This window comes from Arachis ipaensis, chromosome B3 (genome assembly GCF_059453495.1).
Source record: "Arachis ipaensis isolate K30076 ecotype BB chromosome B3, ASM5945349v1, whole genome shotgun sequence".
Classification (NCBI taxonomy): Eukaryota; Viridiplantae; Streptophyta; class Magnoliopsida; order Fabales; family Fabaceae; genus Arachis; species Arachis ipaensis.
The window spans coordinates 35,940,427-35,962,726 of record NC_142438.1 but is presented as its reverse complement, the minus strand read 5'-3'; the positions used below and the strand labels follow the sequence as shown (position 1 = coordinate 35,962,726).

Below are 22,300 nucleotides of genomic sequence, written 5' to 3'. Positions count from 1 at the left end.
ATTTTAAAAAATCTCCACCTTTTATTATGCTGTCTTATTTTTAGACATCTTTATATTTTATTTTTTAATAATTAATGAAATATAATCTACTACTTTTAGAAAAAAAAAATTAAAACTTCACATATATGTCATGTAACTGTGGTAATTTTAAAGTAAAATCAACTAAGATTTAGGATATTATTTTTAGAAATTTAATTTTGATGTTATGTAATGTAAAATAATTTTATACGTGTATTTAATTACGTAACATTACATCATAAAAAATAACTACTATTTTTATTAATTATGTAAATGATTATTCAAAAAGACAGATATATTTGCACGATTATATAAAATATTTTATACTATCGATATATTAAAATTAAACTCATTATTTTATTATAAATGGTGTAACAATAACTCTTTAAAAAATTGTCATGTGAATATATTCTTATGTGTTTTTCTTAATTATATTAAGTTAATCTGGTCATTACAATAGTCAATAAATCAATCAGATATTTAAATGAATATGGTTTAAATTAGTCTTTTGTAAACCGTCAATAAATCAATCAAATATTTAAATGTATAAATATGATTTAAATTAGTCTTTTTGTAAATATTCTAATTATGGTCCTAATAACTTAGTAAATTATGTGTGCTATATGTCAAATAATAATAATAATAACTTTTTTTTTATAACAATTACATATGTTAGTGAAAAAATTAAAGATTAAATAGAAAAAAAAGGATCTTGTCCAATCTATTCAAAGTTCTAAATTCACCATCTTATTTTATGCTGTTCTTTGACACCATCATTTATATTAGGAGAAGAAAAAATTATAATGTTCAAATTTTTAAGATATATTATTAATAAATAAACAGTAGGTATATATTATTAATTTTTCAAATCAAGTAAAGTTTTTATCGTACACATGAAATTTTATATATTTCAAAATCTATCTATATATTATATATCTTCTGAAACTGTTTTAAATCTTCAATCAATAAAATTTTTTATTCTTCTGCAATATAATTCTATCTTTAAATATTTAAAAATAATATTTGAATGAGATATATATATATATATATATATATATATATAGATAATATTAAATTAAACTAAATTAAATTAAATTAAAAAAATCACACTATTTAATAAATTAAAATTTAATTTAAAAATAAGATAAAAAGTTGTTAAATGTGGTTTATCTTATTAGAAATTTCGAAACACTATTATATATAGAGGCCAAAATAAAAAAAAATATTCAAATAGAACTTGTTGGTGAAAGATAATATTTAAGTAAAAAAAAAGTAAAGCTTTGAATTGACTAAGAAGAAAGAAGATGCATCGCTATCCAACATCCATGAACTGAGGTTGCAAGGAGAGCTTAAAAGAAAAAACAAAAATCCCAATCAGAGCAAAGATGATAACAACAAATCTTATGGAGAGGCCAAATTAATGACAGTATTTTAAAAGAACCTAATCAACGTAGATTCAAAGAAAGAGAGCGGTGATTGGAGCAGAAGATGGCTTGATCCTCTTTTCTCCACTTTCGAGCGAACTTGAGACTTTCGCCATATTGAAGATTACTTATGACGGCGACGGTTATCACTTCTACAGGCAAAAGTATCTTGTAGTGTACAATCCTATGAAAAAATTCAATAGTGATCAAGACAAGTCTATCAAGAATAGAGTACACAACTGATTTCGGATAAAAAAGTCAAAGAAATAATATAGAAATAAGTCTAAAAATACTACTACTGAGCTTAACAATAATGATAAATCATCTCCTTCTAAATCCATGGACACTGCTAGTTCTTTCAAAGTGTTCTTCTGTTACTTTGCTATGTAGTGAAACATCAGCATGAATGAGTTTAGAGATAATCTTTATCACTTTCATCTTATGTAATCTATTTCTCGATAAACATACATATTGTAACACCGTACCACACAAAGCTTTACGCCTAGGACGTAAACCAGAGGTGGCGAGGCATTATGACCTCTAAAATTAAAAAATACTAATGTAATATAATTGAAGGAAGTTGTAACTAGGAGTCTTGAAAGAGAAGTTAATAAAAAACGAAACAGAAATGCATCACTCATGAAAGTTACGCATAGATGGATAAGCAAGTTTTGAAAGAAAGGTTTAAAACATATACATATGGATCAGAATTCCAAAATACAGATAACAAGCTCTGACTCGACCTGCGAAGCTAACGCCGGCCAGAGTATGCTTACATATATATGTCTATATATATATATATATATATATATATATATATATATATATATATATATATATATATATATATATATATATATATATATATATATATATATATATATATATATATATATACATAACCCAGAATGCAACCCCAAATTGTAAAATAAATACCTGTTTCTCCAAGTCAACCTCTAGGAGGGACAAAGTAAAAAATACAAGAGAGTGGAGAACAATTATGTTAATATATATATATATATATATATAATCAGAACATAACGCTAAACCCAAAATATAGCTCTTCGCTTTTAGAAGGTCTCCAGAATGCTCAGTGCGGTGCTTCTCGACCTGCATCTGAAAAACAGCAACATATGTATGAAATGAGAACTGGAGGTTCTCAGTATGGTAAAGGTGCCCAAATAGATAATATATAAGGTCCCGAAAAAGCCAGAGGCAATCCTAGAACTTCGATAATATATAAGGTGCTCAAGCTCTTTAGCATTCCTAACTGAATTAGAAAAATATTTTCTGTAAAACTCCATTCGAAACACCTCCTAAGATATCACAGTGTCATCTGGTTGCAGAATACGCCGTGTCCCCTGCCACCAGTATTGGGCTTCACCCTGCAACTGGTAGGTCCTAAACTCCACCTATTGTTGTTCGAGAACCTGTTGAGCTTACAGAGCCTGCTCCATTGCTTGAAGCCAATTATCAGCTTCAGTAGGGTTTGTGGTCCCTCTGAAGGTCGGAGTGTGCACCTGCAGAAAAGTAACAAGTGTCATCGGCCCCTTTTCACCGTTATTCCCATTTCCGTTTTTCATTTAATTCCTGAACGCTTCAGCTGTCGCCTACATAGCCGCAGCCATGTTTTCCAGGGCAGCCATAAAGTCTACAGGGTCGTTTCCCACCGTACCAGGGTTCGCATTACCTATTCTGCCTCTACCTTGCTCACGACCACGTCCACGAGTCGCCATATGGTTCATGTTCACACCAAACAAGTGATATCAAGTTGATCAGTCTTAATATCGCAAGTTTAGTGCTTCAAAGTCCCAAATGCATGCTCATGAACATTCATGCTACATATATCAGATAGATAACCTAATTTAGCATGTAAAGACTTTCAGAGTATGCCAAGAAGCATAGTCCATCCGTCCCTCATGCTCTATAGGAACGAACTGCTCTGATACCATAATGTAACACACTACCACACAGAGTTTTACGCTTAAACCATAAAAAAGAGGTGGTGTGGTATTACGACCTAAAAAATAAAACAAATATACGTATAATAATTGAAAGAATATACTATTCGAGGAGCCTTAAAGGATAGTTAAAGCAAAACTGTGAAATTAAAAGTGCAACACTCAGGAATAACATTTACTTGCGTACGAAAAAAGTATAGGTACATATGCATATATATATATATAGACAATGAGAGTAGAGGGTCCGAGCTCAACCTGCGAAGCTAAGGCTGGCCGAAGAATATTTACATACATACATATAAATCCCAAGTCATAAAGTACTTGAAATAATCCTAGTTCTCCATCAAAAGCCTCTACGAGGTACAAGAGCTAAGCAAAATAAGGAGGAGTCTATATATATATATATACAACAAAATAACCCAACAACGACATTCCAACTCCGCTATGACAGGAACTCCAGACACCTAGCGAGGTGCCTCTAACTTGCATCTGAAAAATACAAATATCTGTATGAAATGAGAACCGGAGGTTCTCAGCATGGTAAGGTGCTACATACATAAGGTATAAGGTCCTGGGAAAGCTAGAGGTGATCCTAGAACTCCGACGCTCATATTATAAAACTTAAAGATTTTAAACAGAAACCATACGTAGGGTGGTTCTCTAAGGTTCTTAAACTTAACCAAACTCTAACTAAACCCCTCCAAAATCCTTCTCCTTCTTCCAAAACCCTCCAAAACACCAATAGAGCCACACAGACAAACAAAACAGACAAGGAAAACACAATTAGAGTACAGTTAATGCAGGTAACAAGTATAACAAATATCATATTGATTCACATAGGCAGACCTAATTAATGCACAAGCAAACAAAACAAGCATATGCATATGATGTATTCCTGTCCTATCGCTGATGAGTCTCATCTATCGGTTATAAAACCAACTCAACATGTTCGGCTGCTAAACCCTGGACAGTCTCCCGTGTGCGCATCTCCAAGAGTCTATGCATAGCTTTTTCTCATTCATAAATAAATTCTGCTCATTGGGAGAATTTTCGGGGCGTTAAAGGGCCCGGTCCCATCTTGCGACGTAGGGTCAACATAGTATCGAGTCTCGACCTAGAGCACGTGGTGGCAAGCCATTGCATCTTACCCAAGAAAACTCGTATCTCAGATAAAGAAGTACATAAGCCACATTCAAATTCATATTCATTCATTCATATTCATCATGGCCAGCCAAATCATCATTCATTCAATTTCATTAAGGCCAAATACCTCATACATACCCCATTTTTGCACTTCCTATTCATAATTCATCATGTCTCAAGCTTTCTTCACTTCCAAGTTACCCCTTTCTCATAACTTAATCTCTTCACTAAACTTAAAACTAATATTTAGGGTCTAAAGGAGTAAAAATAGAGGTTTAGAGATTTAAAATCATGTTTAAAACACAAAAACTCAATTTGCTGAAAAAAGGGTCCTGCGTACGCGGATGTGGTATTTTTCCCAGCTCGCATAAGCACCCCTTGTCCGCGTACGCGAGTACACTGGACAGAGGCGAATGACCGCATAAGCGGCTATATTCCCGCGTACGTGAGTGCCCTTATTTTCCCACACCGTGTATGCGACACTTGCCTGCATGCGCCAAACAGAGCGGATGGCCTCGTACGCAGCCATAAGCCCGCCTACGCGCCCCCTTCATTTTCTTTAAAAAGTTACTAAGGTGCAGATTTCACATTTTACATCTCCAACTTTTGACGTACATAACTCTTTCGTTAAAATTTATTTTTCATCCGTTCTTCAAACAGTGTAAACTTCACAGACCCAATTTTTATATCAAACAAGTTTGGAAAAGTTTGGGAGTCCGGAAGCCAAGTTATGGCTCGCCAAAATTTGGCCAAAAATTTAGTTTTTTACAAAACTTCTCCGACCTCTATTTTACCAAAATCATAACTCATTATCAACACTCCAAGCCTTTAAACAACTCCAAATATACCAAATCGCATATGATTATCTTACATTCACATCATAACACTTCCATACACAATTTCATCAATTTCAACCCCAACCATTCACATTCAACACCACATCTATACTCAATCATCAATATATCATTGTTATTCATAATAATCACTATTTTATCAACCAATTCACTGCATCCATTTAACAACAACATACCTAATATCCACATCAAACAACACATAATTCAATAATCAAAACTACCACATATACACCAACATATGATTCATCTTATCTTATGGTCGTCTAACCTAAGTTTTCACAAGACATTATATATTACATACGAGAAACCAAAATCATACCTTGCCCGATTTCTTCCCTAAGCCAAAGACACCACAAATTGGCACAAAACTCAGTCCCAAGATTCTCAATCTCCAAGATAACAGCACCCAAAACTCCACCAAGCATCCAATATTCACAAATACGCTCCAATTTACATATATACACTACCTAAATCACATTACTATATTCAAATGCACCAACTTAATGCTCAATCACAATTAATCAAGAAATTTATTAGGGTTTGAGAATTCTCACCTCACTGACGAAAGATTGGGTCAAAATCCGGCAAAGCCACTAAGTTAGCTTGATCCTAAACATTAAAGCCAACAAAATCTCAACACCTAAATCATAGGATTTTCGAAATTGGGGGAGAAAAGAATCGAAACTAAAAAATAACTTCCTTACCTAATTAAATACTGGACTTTGTAGAGCTCGACGCCGTGGATGCATGGTCGCAAACGGTGTGGCGATTGAAACTCGGAGTTGGAAGATATGTAGATTTGAATTGGGACCAAGGGTTTGGAACTTTTCTTCCCTTCCCTTATGTATGTTTCAGCGTGACATTCGTGAAGAGGAAGGAGAATGAGCTGAAACTCATGTTCTTAAGTATGTTGGATTGGGCCTTGGGCCTAATACGGGTTCGGTTCACCTGGTTCGGTCCGTTCGACTCAATTTTAGACCAAATTCTTTGAAATTAATGTCAAAATTTATATTTAATTAATTTTTCTCATTAAACTATAAAATTCTATTTTGTAATTTTCTTAGTTAATAATTAATTTATTCACTAATTATTCACTAATTATGTGGGTTTACATTTAACACCATGCAAGATGGTCCGCCACTTGCAGCTCCTTTACTCCAATATGCCAATCTTGTGAATTACATGGAGAATGATGATGAGTCAAATGAGAAATACATCGCGGAGATCCATGTACCCAATGAGAGTAACAATGAGGATCGATTTGTACCAAAGACCTCGGTCAATCGAGGAGTTCGATACCTTCTTCCACCCCTACTCCCTGTTCTAGATCTGTCGGTTCTTCCTAGTATTAGACGTTGGACCTTAACGCGATGTAGGATGATAATTCATTTACCAACATCAGTGATGACGGTTACAACATAGATGGAGTCTCGAGTTTTGTATAGGTCATAGGTTTACGAAGAGGGAAGCCGTGCGAATGGAGAGTGAAAAATTACAATATTTGGAAGTAGCCTAGTTTAGAATTGTAGAGTCCAGTTGACAAATACCATGTTCATTGCAAGTATCATATAATAGGTTGTCCATGAAATTTCCGCGCGCATGGCAATGAAACGAAATCTTGGTGGATACTGATAACATCTTTTAAAATGACAATTAAAATTGGAAAAGTATGCGGAGCCAATAGAATATTTGTACAATGCGTATAATGGAGGTTTAGAGAGTATTAGAGATATAACCATTAATGTTACTTTTTTCCATCAGTGTAAGCTTTTGGGATGAGTGGTATTATGACATGGTATCAGAGCTTTAGATCCGGAAAGTCAAGAATTCGATCCTTGGTGAACCCCAAAATAATATTATGAGTGATGTTCATTTTATAACTCATATAGCACATTGTACACATTGTACAAATAAGCCATTGGCTCCCTAGCAGGACTCATTAAAATTTTCTTTTGTACCTGTGTGTAACTCTTAAATAAGTTAAGAATTTTGTTTTAAAAAGTTTAATTATTTTGTTGGTTTTTATAATTTTATTAAAGTTGTAATTAGGTATTTATATTTTTTTTAGTTAATTGGGTTTTTACGTTATTTTTAATTTTGTAATTAGATCTTTGTTAATGTAAAAAATATTATAGTTAATGAATTTTTTTTTGTAAATTAAAGGTACTTACAAAAAAGAACCTAATTAAATCTTTGATTATATATTTTTTGGGAGGAATGTTCCATTAATGTTAATATTTTTGACACAATAAAACCTAATTACAAAATTAAAAATAACATAAAAACTCAGTTGAAAGAAAAAGAATATAAAAATTTAATTACAAATTTAATAAAATTATAAAAACTAACAGAACAATTAAACTGTATGAAAATGATCAAAATCTACTCCAAACTCAACTTTTTCTTATAAATGACGAAATCGATATATATAATTAAGATTTTGTTAATTTGTGTCCTAAAAAATAAATTATAAATACTATAAAAAAATATTTTATAAAATTTGTTGAAAAAATAACTTTTTTATATTTTTAATTTATTTACTATATTAAAAACATAAAAAATTATTATTATATATTTAAAATATATTTTTATGACACAAGTTAGCTAAATATATATGAAAGATGATGGAAAGATGTCTCGAACCAATTCAATCGTTTACAAAGACTTCTAAATTTCTAATTGTCTTGACTCACCCATGCATACAAATTAATGGACTAAGAAAAAACAGAAAGAAAGAAAAATCATCAAGGAAATGAAGAAAAATCAAAGTTAACAGTTGACCTTATGTCCTTATCTGAAGTCTTCCTCTTAACAGTTTATGGTTTTGATTAATTAATCTCCACTACCGCTAGTTTTCAGTCCCAAATACCATCATCATAATTCATATCTGAAATTAAGCACCAATTTTCCATGGCAACTCATGAATTACACATAATTCAATACTCATCTTTGAGTGCACTTTTGCTGCAACTTCTTCAACTGTCATCATTTCTTTTCCTCTCATCACTTGGGTGCACTCCACCAGACAAGTACTGTATCAATTGTGGGTCGCACAGCAATGTTGTTGAAAGCGGAAAGATTTACACTGGTGACTCAAACTCTTTAGTCAATTTTAGCAGCACAAGCAAGATAGAAACCAGCCAATCCTCAGTGTCTTCACCTCTCTACCAAACAGCAAGAATCTTCCCAAATCAATCTTGGTATGACTTCCCAGTTAAGATCAGTGGCATTTACTTACTACGCCTTCACTTCCTTGCTTTCAAATCCCCAAGTAATCTCCCTTCTGCCACATTCAGTGTCTCAGTACATAGATTTGGGCTTTTGCAAAACTTTGAGGCCCAGAACCATACCAATTCTGCTTCGGTCAAAGAGTTCTTCATGAACATAACTGCAGGAAGCTTCAGACTTATTTTTACTCCTCAGACAGACTCGTTTGCATTCGTGAATGCCATTGAACTCTTCTTACTCCCCCGCTTCTTAATTGCCAATCAAGTCTCGCGTTTCAATCCGCAACCTTCCATTGGACAAGATTCCTTGTCCACCTACAGCGGCGTGCTTTCCCGAGTGTTGGAGACCAAATACAGGCTTAACATCGGCGGTCGTGTCATCCCAAGAGGGGAAGACCCATTATTGAGGCTCTGGAGCTCGGATGAAACTTACCTTGTTAATCAGGTGAGGAATTTTGAATTCCCTGGTAACATAACATTCCTGGTTGGTAAAGACTCTGATGGTCCAAATGCTAATTATTATACAGCGCCCCGTGTTATCTACCAAACAGCTAGAGAAACTAATGATACCTCTCAAAACATAACTTGGGTTCTTCCAGTTGACATGAATGTAGACCACCTTGTTCGAGTTCACTTTTGTGACATTTGGAATATCCAGGATGGTCTTACAATCTTTGGTCTATACATTTATGACCAGTTTACTTTGTTTGTAAATAATGACACGTTAGTGTCTCAACTATTGCCTGCTCCTTATTATTATGATTTTTTGGTACACTCTGATGATTCAGGCTTCATGAGGATTAGTGTAGAGCCACAACAATCTTCCCTTATTGTCAGAGCCTTTTTAAGCGGACTAGAAATAATGGTAATGGGTAACGATTCAACAGATTTTCGTCCCCTAACGGACCAATCCAATGGCAACCACCATAGTCTTCTTCTGGTGTTAGGTTCAGTTATTGGATGCTTGGTGCTAATTTTTTTGGTGGTAGTCTTGGGGTTAGTTTGGCATCTTAAGATCCGTAAACAGAGGCCTTCTGATGTGTTGTCAATTCCTACCATTGTAGGAGAGGGTTCTCCAAACAGAACGAGTGAGAGAAACGTTAATCTTGGACTAAAGATCTCTTTGCATGATATTCAATTGGCAACCGAGAATTTCGACGAGAAACAAATAATTGGAACTGGTGGTTTCGGCAATGTATACTTGGGAGTCCTCAGGAATGGTACAAGAGTAGCTGTGAAGCGCAGTAAATCAGGGTCAAGTCAAGGCCTTCTGCAGTTTGAAACAGAGATCATGGTTTTGTCTAAGATTCGTCACAGGAACCTTGTTTCTTTGATAGGGTATTGTGAGGAGAATTCTGAAATGATATTGGTTTATGAATATATGGAGAATGGGGCACTCAGAGATCATTTATACGATACCAAATTGCCAAGCCTGTGTTGGAAGCAGAGACTTGAGATTTGCATTGGAGCTGCCAAAGGCCTTCATTATCTTCACGAAGGAGCACCCGGGGGAATCATCCACCGCGATGTGAAGTCTACTAACATATTGCTTGATGAGAACCTCGTGGCTAAGGTTTCAGACTTCGGCATTTCGAAAACAGCTCCACTTGACCATCAAACACATGTTAGTACTAATGTCAAAGGCACTTTTGGGTATCTTGATCCTGAATATTTTAAGACGGAAAAATTGACAGAAAAATGTGATGTCTATTCATTTGGGGTAGTTCTTCTCGAAGTGTTGTGTGCAAGGCCAACCATTGACCAATCTCTTCCAAGAGAGCAAATGAACTTAGCAGATTGGGGAATCCTTTGCAAAAGAAAAGGGATGTTGCAAGCCATAATTGATCCTTCCATAAAGGACCAAATAGATCAAAACTCGCTCGAAAAATTTAGTGACATAGTGGGAAAATGCCTACAAGAATATGGTTCTAACAGGCCAACCATGGGTGAAGTGTTGCGGAGCTTGAAGTATGCTCTACATTTACATGAAGCTTCAATCCACGAAGATGGTTCCAGTATTGAGAGCGTTAATAATAATGCAGCAAAAGCTTTTTAATTTCTTTCTGATGTTGCTCCTTAAATATTAGAAAATATTGTTCTGGGAAACTTATTGCCTGAACTTATACTACAGGATTGAGGTGGCATGTTACAAGTATTTCTATGCTATCTGTTTTTCTCTTCGTGTCCTTTTATGTTTTCATCTCATCACACGCTTTTATTTGTTGTTCTGGTTGAGAAGCTAATTTTTTTTTGGTCTTTTGTTGAGAAGCTACTTTAGCATTCTTAAGCAAACTGTTGGGCCTTTTAGACTTTTAGAACTACACTGCTGCAGTATTGTCACTAATGCTGTTATGCAGCAAATAACGATTTCAAATTATAACGATTTTAAATCTTTAGTAGCTCACATCAAATTGACCCGGTATAAAGTATAAACAAACTAAAAATACTGTATAAACGACTAGTTTTAACAACTATACATGATAATTATAAACAAAAACAGAAAGCAGAAAACAAAATACGAAAGAATATGTATTTTAAGGTTTTTTTCATAGTCTAGTATATGTAATTTTAATTTTATCTTTTCGCAGTTATTAGGTATAATAGTCAATTAGTTATTAGTTATTACACTTTACGTAACATTTTTTCTAAACAATATAAGTAAATAATTTGTATATTGATGACTTTAATTTGGAGTACTCTACCACTATTTTCGGGAGTAAGTATTGTTTTGGTCCTTAACGTTTAGAGTCAGAATCGAAACTGTCCCTTACGAAATTTTTATTTAGAATCATCCCAAACGTTTTATTTCGTATTAAAATCGTCATTTTTAATAAAATTTTTAATTTTATTACTAAATTATCCTTATTTTAATAAAAAAAATTATATTTTTTTTTCTAAAGAAAAAGAACGCAGGGGGAAGGAAAGGGGAAAGGGCGCGAAGGAGGGGGGAGGAAAAGGGAAAAGGGGAAGGGGAAGGGGAGGGAGGAGGGGGACAGCGCCGGCGAAGCTTGGAGCCGCTGTCGCCGCCGTCAGGAATCAGAGCTTGTGAAGGAGAGAGGAGACGCGAGCCAGGGAGAGAGCTCGCCGTCACGCTCTACCACTGCTGCCACTGCTACCGACCTCGTTGTCTCACCTCGCCGCTGCACCTTTCTATTTCTGATTCTGCTTCTGCTTCTGCTTCTTGTTTTGGCTTCTGCTTTTTGCTTTGGTCTCTGTTTTCTGTTTTTGATTGATCTTCTGCTTTTGTTTTTTCTATTTTTGTGTCTGCTTCTACTTCTGTTTTTGCTTCTAATTCTGATTTTGATTTGTTATTTTCTGATTTTATTGTTGTTGTGTGTTGATTTTGTTATTGAATTTGATGTTGTTGTTTCTGAATTTGAATAATGTCTTATTGTTCGTGTTCTTGAATCTGATTATTAGTATTTGGTGGGAGTAAGGGAGGTGGTGGTGGTGGTGGAGGATATTTTTATCCATAAAAAATTAAAAGGATGATTTTAATACGAAATAAAACGTTTGAGATAATTTTAAATAAAAAATTATGTGACAGATGATTTCGATTCTGACCCTAAACATTAGGAACCAAAACAATATTTATCCCTTATTTCCGAACGATGATTTTGATCTTTTAAGCTAGTTTTATCTCAAGATCGTCCCATTGGCAGTGATTGGTGACGCATAAACTTAAATGAAAAGAATCTGTCTTCTTGAATTATAAAAAACATCAAGAAAAAACATTCTCCTCCACCAAGACAAATTATATGCCTTTCGACCTTATTAAAATCTTGATACGTCTAGAAGATATTTGAGCTCTACTATGGGCTTGTTTGAGTGTCAATTTTAAAAAAGATTTTTTTTTAAATGATATTCTTTTAAAAGATTTTTTATAAAAATAAAAATAATTTTATTTTTAGATGTTTCATATAAAAATATCTTTTTATTTATCAATTATGTTTGGATAGCTCGATAAAAGGATTGAGCGAAGCTCCAATAAAAAAATATTGAAAGAAAAAAATACTTCGGAGATGAACCTCTTCCCATGCAATAGTCAGAAATTCTTGACGATATCGCACTGGGACAATCTAATCCTCACGAATACTTCGATTCAGTGCTAAAGAATTTTCTATAGCTACCATATAGTATTCATCTCTACTTGGTGGTAAAAAAAGCATCCGTATTTTTTTTTTATCTCTTATCAATTTTATAAAATGGACTTTCTATAGACTCCCAACAACCAATTCTCCCATGAATAGCTAGAGATCCAATAAGTCCAACATTGATTCCTTCAGACGTATCAATTGGACAAATGCGTCCATAATGACTAGGATGGATATCTCGTATCCGAAAACTAGCACTTCGTCCCGTCACTCCTCCGAAGCCCAAATAACTCAATTTTCTACCATGAACTATTTGGGTTAATGAATTGGTTTGATCCATAACTTGAGATAATGGATGTAATTACTTTTTTGTTCATTTATTATTTGAAAAAAGTATCTTTTTAAAGAAAAAAAGATCTTTTAAAAAAATATAAATTGTAACTTCTCAAAAAAAAATATTTTTTTAGTACTTTTACTTTCACTATTAGAAATTTACTAAACACACCAAAAAATAAAAATATTTTTTTTATTAATTTTTTTTTATTTAATGGTATTCAGACGAGCACTGCCAATAAACCATTTATCAGTGCCAATGATTCTATGGCCTACCTTGAATAATTTATAAAAATATATGAAGTTTTTATATTAAAAAATTAAATAAAAAGTAATATATAGTAATTATCATTATAAATATTTTACAAAGCTATAATTAAAATTAAAGTTTAACAAATTTTAATGTTAAAAATATTAAAAATATTAGTATTTGTTTTAATCAATTTAGATTAATTATGTAGTTATCTCACTCGTTTGTTTAAGTAAGTATTAGGAATTTGAATTTCACGTTGTATGTAGTAATCTATTGGCTAATAGCAGATTTTTAATAAATGGAGTTTCAATCCGTGATGGATTAGTTATTGGTTTACAGAGTTAGAAAATATCGTAAAAAAAAAAGTATTTGTCTTTAAAATAGAATAATTTCTCATTGATAGCAATACTTATAAAGATTTATCTTTGTTAAAATTTATTTGAAACAGTTTTATTTATTGGTATCATATTCATTCTTAAAGTCAAAACAATATAATTAATGTTGCTACCTATTAAAACTTTACATTTTATGACATGATTTTTAAGTTTCTAAACTTATAGACTTATGTCATTATAAAAGTTATTAGATTAATTAATATTTTTTGGTAACATTACCGAAATACCATCATTGAGTATTAGTTTGAGTGAAGAGAAATAATAATAACTTTTGTTATTCAATATATAATATATTCTATTGAAAAATGAATTATTATCCCCTAAATTGGTAAATACATTTTTCTCAATTTCTTACACTATTTTATCTGGCAATAATTGTCATTAAAGAAAAGCAAATGATCATATTATTCAACAATGTATAAAATAATTTTTTATTTTAAAATTAAGTTTAATTAGTAACATAAAATTTAAAATAATGTGTTATTTTCTTATTCAAATTTAAATTTGAATTCAAAATTGATTCACAACTCACATGCATTTTTTCAATTTCAATAAAAAAAAAATTGGTTCGATACAAAATAATTAGCATTTAATAATTAGAATCTTTTAAATTTTAATTACCAAAAGTTAGACTAAAAATTAATTATAACTTAAAAATTGATAATATATTATATTTGTATGTAAATAATATCTAATATATAATTTTTTTATGGGATTAAAATATAATTAATTGAGAGTTGATTTATTATATTTTTTTATAAACTTTGTAGTATGTAAGTCTTATTTTTTATTATTATTTAAAAAATTATTCATAATTTATATTATATAATTAACTTAATTAATAATCATTATTATTATTTTTTTATAAAAAAATTAATTTATACTATTTATTTATTTTTTCAATACCAAATAATGTACATAACATCTTATATCTTAAATTTATTAATTTACTTATATTAAGAGAAAAAAAAAATTATACAATAAATTATATGTTATAAAGATTAGTTAATTTACACATAAATTAACTATATGGTCATTACAAAAAATAAAAAATTATTTATTGTATATAATAATCCTTAATATATATAGTATCATAGATATATTAGAATGATCTATTTTAATTATACAAGTGATTATTGTTATTTTTACTTTTTCATTACATTAGTAAATAATATTTAAAATTAAAATAAATAAAAAATAATTAAAAATTTTTCTTAATTTGAATTAAAAAAAATTATAAATATATCCAACTTTTATATATACTAAATATTATAATATTTTGTATACAATTGGTAGTATAAATATAACTCACGCAATTTATGAAATATGAAATGTACAAATAAACACATATAACAAACAAAATAAAGATCATCACTACACATATTTATAGACGGTTCAAAAGATCTCTATTTTTATGAAAAGAATTAAAAATAAAAGCTCTGTCGATCAAAATCTTAATAAAAAATATTTATCTTTGATACGTTTTCAAATATTCGTGATATGAAAAGATTAAATATTATTTAAAAGTTATTGATTTATTTTAATGTATTTTAATTTTTGTTTATTTAGTTACTAGATTGGATTTTATGTTTGTGGGTTTTAAGATTTTCTTTGTTTTAACTTAATAAGAGGTTATAATTTCTTCCTTAGTATTGTAATCGTAGTATTGAGTGATTAGAGGTGTCAAAGCACTTTTTGATTTTGTGATGAAACAATTGTGTGGACAAGTGAGGTTGAGTGAGTCACTCTCTTGTTGTATCAGAAAATTGGATAGAAGGTTGAAAAGTCCCTTTAATTCAATTCCCAAACTATGGTGTGTACAAGTTAGGTTGAAGAATCTCTTTCTTATTGTGTCAAGAAATTGGATAAAAAGTAGAATGATTCTCTTTGTATTCAATTTTAATCTATCCCTTTATTTTCTATTTTAATTTCAATGTATGTTTTTTTATTTAGTTTGAATTCTTATCTTTTTGTTTATTTTCTTTTTCATATCATTTGGTATCAAAGTTCACGTATTAGATTAATTCTTATTAATTTATGTCTGTTTTTCTTGTATCCAAAAAAAAGAAAGAGTCCAGTGTCCCTCACGTCTTTCTTTAAGTTATTATCTTTCTTGTTTATATTTCATTATTATCTTGTCATTCTTATTGATTTTATATTTAAAAAAATAAAAAAGCATACAATGCAAAAAAAAAAAAAATTAAAAAAAAAAGAGAAAAATATAAAAATAAGAAGAAATTATCTTCTTTATATTTATCACTTTTCATATACTATTTTTCCAGCTACAAGATTTGAGGACCAATCTTTTTTGAAGAGGAGGAGAATGATACGTGTTTCAAATGTTCGTGATATGAAGATATCAAATATTATTTAAAAGTTATTAGTTTATTTGATGTATTTTAATTTTGTTTATTTAGTTATTAGATTAGACTTTATGTTTGTGGGCTTTAAGATTTTCTTTGTTTTAACATAATAAGAGATTATAAATATCTCCTTAGCTATTGTAATCGTAATATTAAGTGATTAGAGGTGCTTTAGCACTTTTTAGTTTCATGATGAAACCATGATGTGGACAAGTGAGGTTTAGTGAGTCCCTCTCTTGTTGCATAGGAGAATTGGATAGAAGGTTGAGAAGTCTTTTCGATTCAATTCCTAAATTATGGCGTGTAGCCGTGTACAAATTAGGTTGAAGAGTTTTTTTCTTGTTGCATCAAAAAATTAGATAGAAAGTATAGTGATTCTCTTTGTATTCAATTTCAATCTATCCCTTTTATTTTCTATCTTAATTTTAATATATTTTTTTATTTAGTTTAAATTCTTATTTTTTTTTTATCTTTTTTCTTTGTATCAACCGTGGTATATAACAGATATTATATTATATTATATTTTATTCTACAATTAAATTTTTATCTATATATTAGAATATTTTATATTTTTAATTTAATGTGACGTATCCAAGACAAAGGAATAATCTTCTTTTTTTATCAACCTTTTGGTGTGGATTTCGAATATCCACAGATTAATCAGCAAGTGCACTGGGTCGTACCAAGTAATACTTCATGTGAGTGAGGGTCGATCCCACAAGAATTGATGGATTGAGCAACAATAGTCGAATGAATCACTTAGTCAGACAAAAAGAAAATAGTGTTTTGGGTTCAAAAGCATTAAAACAGTACGTCAAAGAGTAAGAAAGCAAACAGTAGAATTGGTGTGAAATGTATATGTGAAAATAGTTAAGGTTTCAGAGTTGTTTATTCTTCCGGATTAAGTTTTCTTACCAATTATTGTAATCATGCAATATTTATTTCATGGCAAACTGTAATTGACTAAACCCTAATTCCTTAGTGATTTGGTCTCCTCTAACCTAATCAACCACTAATTCCTTGGTCACTTAATATAGATTAGAGGGTTAGGTTCAATTCTAGTTTATTAGCTACAAAAATCCTAATTACCCAAATATAAGAGGATTATATGTCATGTATCCTGTTAAGTCCAAGTAATTAGCAGTTTAGGAGGAATTTACTTTCAAGCTAGTATTCAAGTGAGATAACTTTTTCAAGAATCACAAGAATTCATATAGAACAAGGATTGTTCTTCCGATATACCCAGATTCATAAGATGAAGAACGAAAGTAATCTTTGAAACTGAATCAATACATTAATTAAAATAGAATGATAATAGTATTAATCCATAGAAATAAACAGAGCTCCTAACCTTAACCAAGGAGGTTTAGTGGCTCATGACTCAGAGAGAAAACTAGGGTTCCAAAAGTGTGAAAGTGTGTAAGAGAGAAGATCCCCCGAAGGGCCAGATCTTTTTTCATTTTATATCTAACCTAATTTGATTTGAAACTAAAATGAAATAATAAATTCTAATGCTAAAAGATTTTGTTTGTAAATAAAAATAACTAAAATAAAATAAGATACAACGATTAAAAGCTAAATCCAACAAAAAATGCTCCTTTCGTAAAAGTGTGATCCGTGTTGTTGGCGTTTAGCGCCCTAGGGGGCAGAAAGTCTCATTTCTTAAGTTAACGAAATACTTTTTAGTTTCTAACTATTCGTTGATGTTATAGGAGGGTGGGGTTGGAGCCACCTACTGACAGAGTTGACACAAGGCTTCGACAGTGAAGGCGTGTCCTCAATCGAATCGGTATCTATAACGTAAGTCTTGGTATCTATGAATAGGTTGATTGGATGCCATATGCTAACCCACTCATCCAGCATATAGTTTCATAGAGGATCCCTGAGTCTGAATCCTCCGCTGTAGTAGTATGCCCATTGTTGTGGTTTGCCATCGTCAAGTGGCATCAGTTTGGTGGCCTCCAGCACATTCCGACTAGGCCATTGAACATCGATGAAATGGATGGGCACGATGGGAGATTCGGTAGAGACAAGTGGTGCCCTGTTTTTTTAGGAGGGTGGCATGAGATGTGGGCATCTTGGGGAGGCCATGGACTCTTTATACATCATGCATTTGACCTGCGCCCATTACAATAGTATTTGAGATGGTACTTTCAGTAGGCGTACATAGAGTTGGTTGGTCAGGGCGACTAGCAGTTGGTGGTTGGAGGAGTTGTGCCAGATGATCTCTCGATCCATTACCCGAATGCTCTAAATTTGCATAAGCCAGAGGATGGAGAGCTTCCCAGGTGTGGCCTCGGGGAGGGAGAGGGAGACAAGGTAGAGCTCGTCCTAGGCGTGGGGCTGCAGCAGGACCCGTCCCTGGAGACTATTTGACACTTGGACCTTTAGGAACTTCACAGCCGTTAGAGGTTGGGACAAATCATCAGGGTTTTGTGACAGGGGCAGGGACCAGTAACCAGTATCATATTCCTTTCAATCCACAGTTCAGCTAGTCAGGGTTTTGATGCCGATCACCCCTATTGTCCCATTTTGCATACACAAGACTTTGAGAAGGTGACTGTGGGTTGGCTGGAATGTGTGCATACTTTCATCGATTCGGATGTCGTTGGGTTTCTAGGTGATATGACCGGGGACACCAGACATATCCTTTTTCACAGATGCACACGTCTCCACCACCGTCAGCCAATCAGCCACGACACATGGACGATCCTTCTAATAGGTCATCCTCAATTGCCTCACGTGGGACACTCAAGGGTGAGATGACCACGTTCGCTTCTGGCATAGTCACCGATCCACCTGCTGTTGATCCACCGCTCGGAAGAGGACAGTGAGAGCCCAGACCTCCACCTTATGGGATAGGTGGATGTCTTAATGTAGTGCCTCCTTGGCGATGAGCTGGACCACGGGGTGGGCTGCGCGGATGTGGACAGTAGTGTAGTTTACTTTATTATTATGATGTATATTTATCTTATTATGCTTATGATGGACCCATGTTGACTTCATTATGTTTACTTTACTATAGCTCAATGTTATTATGCTTATGAAGTTCCATATTTAGTTAAATTTATATATTCAATTTCAATTATGTTTTTAGAATTCAAATGATCAAACATAATAAAATACATTGAACGCAATACAAATAAAGCTATGGTCAAATATGAAATGCATTGAACGGAAATCACAACTATATCTAATGCCCTCTTGATGTTGACGCACCACCATCAAGTGTAGTACAAGTCCTCCGCGTGTGGCCGACCTGACGACAAAAGCCACACCTCTTCTCTCCACTATGCTCAACATCATCCATGTTATTACAAATTCTGGTGCTAACAGACCGACTTCTCTTTACTCTCATTAACCTAGGATTGACCAGATCCAGGGCCCGTCATATGATAGCCAGTCATCCTCGTGACCGATCGATCTAAACTCTGACCTATAAACACTGACGATGGTCTTCATGCGATACACAGGATGGACAAATTGCTTCTAATCAAGTCGTGCGTAAGAGCATGCTGCTTGAACATGACAGCATAGAATATGAAGAGCCTAAAAGTATCCAGGGTCACACTTACCCTCGTCAAGAAGTATTTGGTAATTCTACTGCTGGGACCCGGGAACTGTCGCTAATTCCTCAACTGTGAAATTGGACCTGGACCAATCAAACTGATAAACATTCATTATATTCACATGCTTCGAGTTGAACTCAATAGCCTTCATCAACATCTGTGAGAATTCAACACCCACTTAAAGCTATGCCTGGGCCTCTGAACCCTTCCTCGCAAAAAGTTTACTCAAACTGAAATAGGTCGACTTGACAAGACTGGTGATGGAAAAATTGCGAGTAGCCTTCATCACAATGTTGATGCACTCAGAGATGTTTGTCGTCATGTGCCCAAAATGACGACCCTCATCTGCATATTGCGTCCATTGTGAATGTGGCATTTCTTCAAGCCAGTTTGTGATTGTGACATTCTCACCCCTCGGACGACCAAAATAATGAGCAAACTCCCTATGTGACTTCGAATATGTTGCATTAACAAGCACCTTCTTCAAGTCCTTGTTCTTGAAGTGTGTCATGAAGTTGGCAGCAATATGTCTTGCACAAAACTCCTAAAAGGCATACGGTGGTTTCCATCCACTTTCATCAGCGTTCAACGCCACATCAATCGATTTGTGCCTGTCTGAAATCACCAAGAGGCTTGGTTGGGGTGTCACATACTGCCTCAGATAAGAAAGAAAAAATGACCAAGCCTCATTTGTCTCACCCTCGACTTTGGCAAATGCAATAGGTAATATGTTTGAATTGCCATCTTGAGCAATAGCCATGAGCAAAGTACCTCCGTATTTACCATACACGTGGGTGCCATCAATGGAAATAAGTGGTTTACAGTGCTTGAAAGCCTCAATACATGGAGAAAACGCCTAGAACACCCAATGAAACATGACACTATTGACTGAAGCAAGCCAAGACTGTGTTACAAGTTGCACTCATGTACCTAAAAAAATTCAGTTGTTATAACATATAAGTGGTGACTTAATTAAGCACTTATAAGTAAAGGCGATGTAATGAATCTTACCAGGTAAGTACACCTGCATTGCGAATAACCAACGAGAAAGCTCGTTGTATAATTCCTCCCAATCTCCATATATCCTAGCAATGACTCTCTACTTTGCAAGCCAAACTTTTCTGTACGACGCCTTGTAACCAAAATGATTCTTTACACTTCCTTGCAGAACCCTTATGCTGATGGTTGGATCTGCTTTGACCATTGTGAATATGTACTGAGCAATCCCCTTTGAGTCCAACATTTCATGGTCTTGACCCATTGATGTTTGCATGCAAGTACGAGGACCACTATATCTCCTCACCTCCCATTTTTTCTACTTTCAACGATAAAATATGCATATGTTCCATTGATAACCATACCCAAATTGGGTACACTGTATAATATATTTCAACTGGTCATTCTTTAGTATCTTATACTCCAAAACCCTCCTAATGTTATACGTCTTAATTGCTATAATAACTTCCTCCTTGTTTTTATACTGTTGTCCAATCTTAAATTCATTGTTGGAATCATCCTTGGGGCCTCCTTGACTAAATAAATAATCTGAAGTCATTGCCTCGAGATTCAATGAAGAAAAGTGATCCGACGATCATATGGTCGGAAAATGGCAGGCCGTGTCAATACGATTTGTATGTCATTATAGTAGGTCATCTTTTCCTCCTCGTCATCTAGAATTTCAGTTGGTTTAGCCTCAATATCTTCACAGGCATCAGGGTTAACTTGATAGGGATCCATCGCCGGGTCTCTAATAGCAAAACTCTCGTGACTTTCAACATCAACTTGCATCATACCATCATTAAAATCTTCAATATTTGATCCCTTTTGACTACTTTTAGGTGGCATATTTAGGTCAATCATCGTCCTTCTAATATTTCTTCTAACTGCCGCACTTAAAAGGTTATCATCAACAATATCCACAGAAGTTCCTCCACCCAAGTCAACTAGAAAAATAAATAATTCCAACAGATGGACATTTGTCCAATAGTTGTGCTAGACTCTAATAAGACGTATGTTCTCGTCATCACGTAACCGATACCTAATTCACAAAAACATAAAATCTTATCAAAATCGTCAACAAATAAAAAAAACAACAAAATAATAATAACAATTATAATCTACGATATACCTTTTGTAAAACAAAGTGTTATTTACTTCGGACGGATATCTATAGTAGATTTTTTCACTCTTTTCGTGTGTTGTTGACCAATAGTATGCAATATAAAATTCTTCAACGTTGTTAAACTTTTTACTTCAGGTGGCATATATACAAATACTAGTTGAGGAGAACTAAACATGATATATCTCTCTTCATTATATACTATTTCACCATCATAATGAATGAATAACAATAGAATTTCAGACATTACATAGAATAAGTAGAAGATCAAAGTAAAAGAAAAATAATAAGTTACTAGTAGTGATTTTGGTTCCCAACCGGCTTCGATAAAATTTTATTGAGGAGATGACTTGAAGTTCGTCGAAGGAAGCGGTGAACCTTATAAAAATGACAAGATTTGCCAAGGAGAACGACAAACTTATTCTTGACGCAAAAAAAAATGAATTTCAGAATATAAAGTTAGAATAATTTTTATTTAAAAATAATATATTTTTTTAATTTATGACAGAAAAAAAACCCAGGAGTTAAATGTTTGTAATATGACTAT

At 33.0% G+C, this 22,300-nt stretch overlaps 1 protein-coding gene and 1 pseudogene across 2 annotated transcripts; one reads left to right on the top strand and one right to left on the bottom strand.

Moving 5' to 3' along the window:
- The first annotated feature begins 8,263 nt into the window (after positions 1–8,263).
- Positions 8,264–10,889, top strand: LOC107630256 (receptor-like protein kinase THESEUS 1 pseudogene; annotated as a pseudogene). Its single transcript, XR_015907020.1, has one exon. The product of XR_015907020.1 is annotated as a receptor-like protein kinase THESEUS 1 pseudogene (transcript).
- An 8,929-nt stretch (positions 10,890–19,818) lies between these two features.
- On the bottom strand, positions 19,819–20,895 carry LOC107632926 (uncharacterized). Its single transcript, XM_016336569.1, has 4 exons — positions 20,747–20,895; positions 20,646–20,658; positions 20,260–20,490; positions 19,819–20,178 (listed from the first exon to the last, which is right to left on the bottom strand). The coding sequence occupies exons 1-4, from the start codon at positions 20,893–20,895 to the stop codon at positions 19,819–19,821; spliced, it is 753 nt and encodes a 250-aa protein (XP_016192055.1).
- Positions 20,896–22,300: the final 1,405 nt, after the last annotated feature.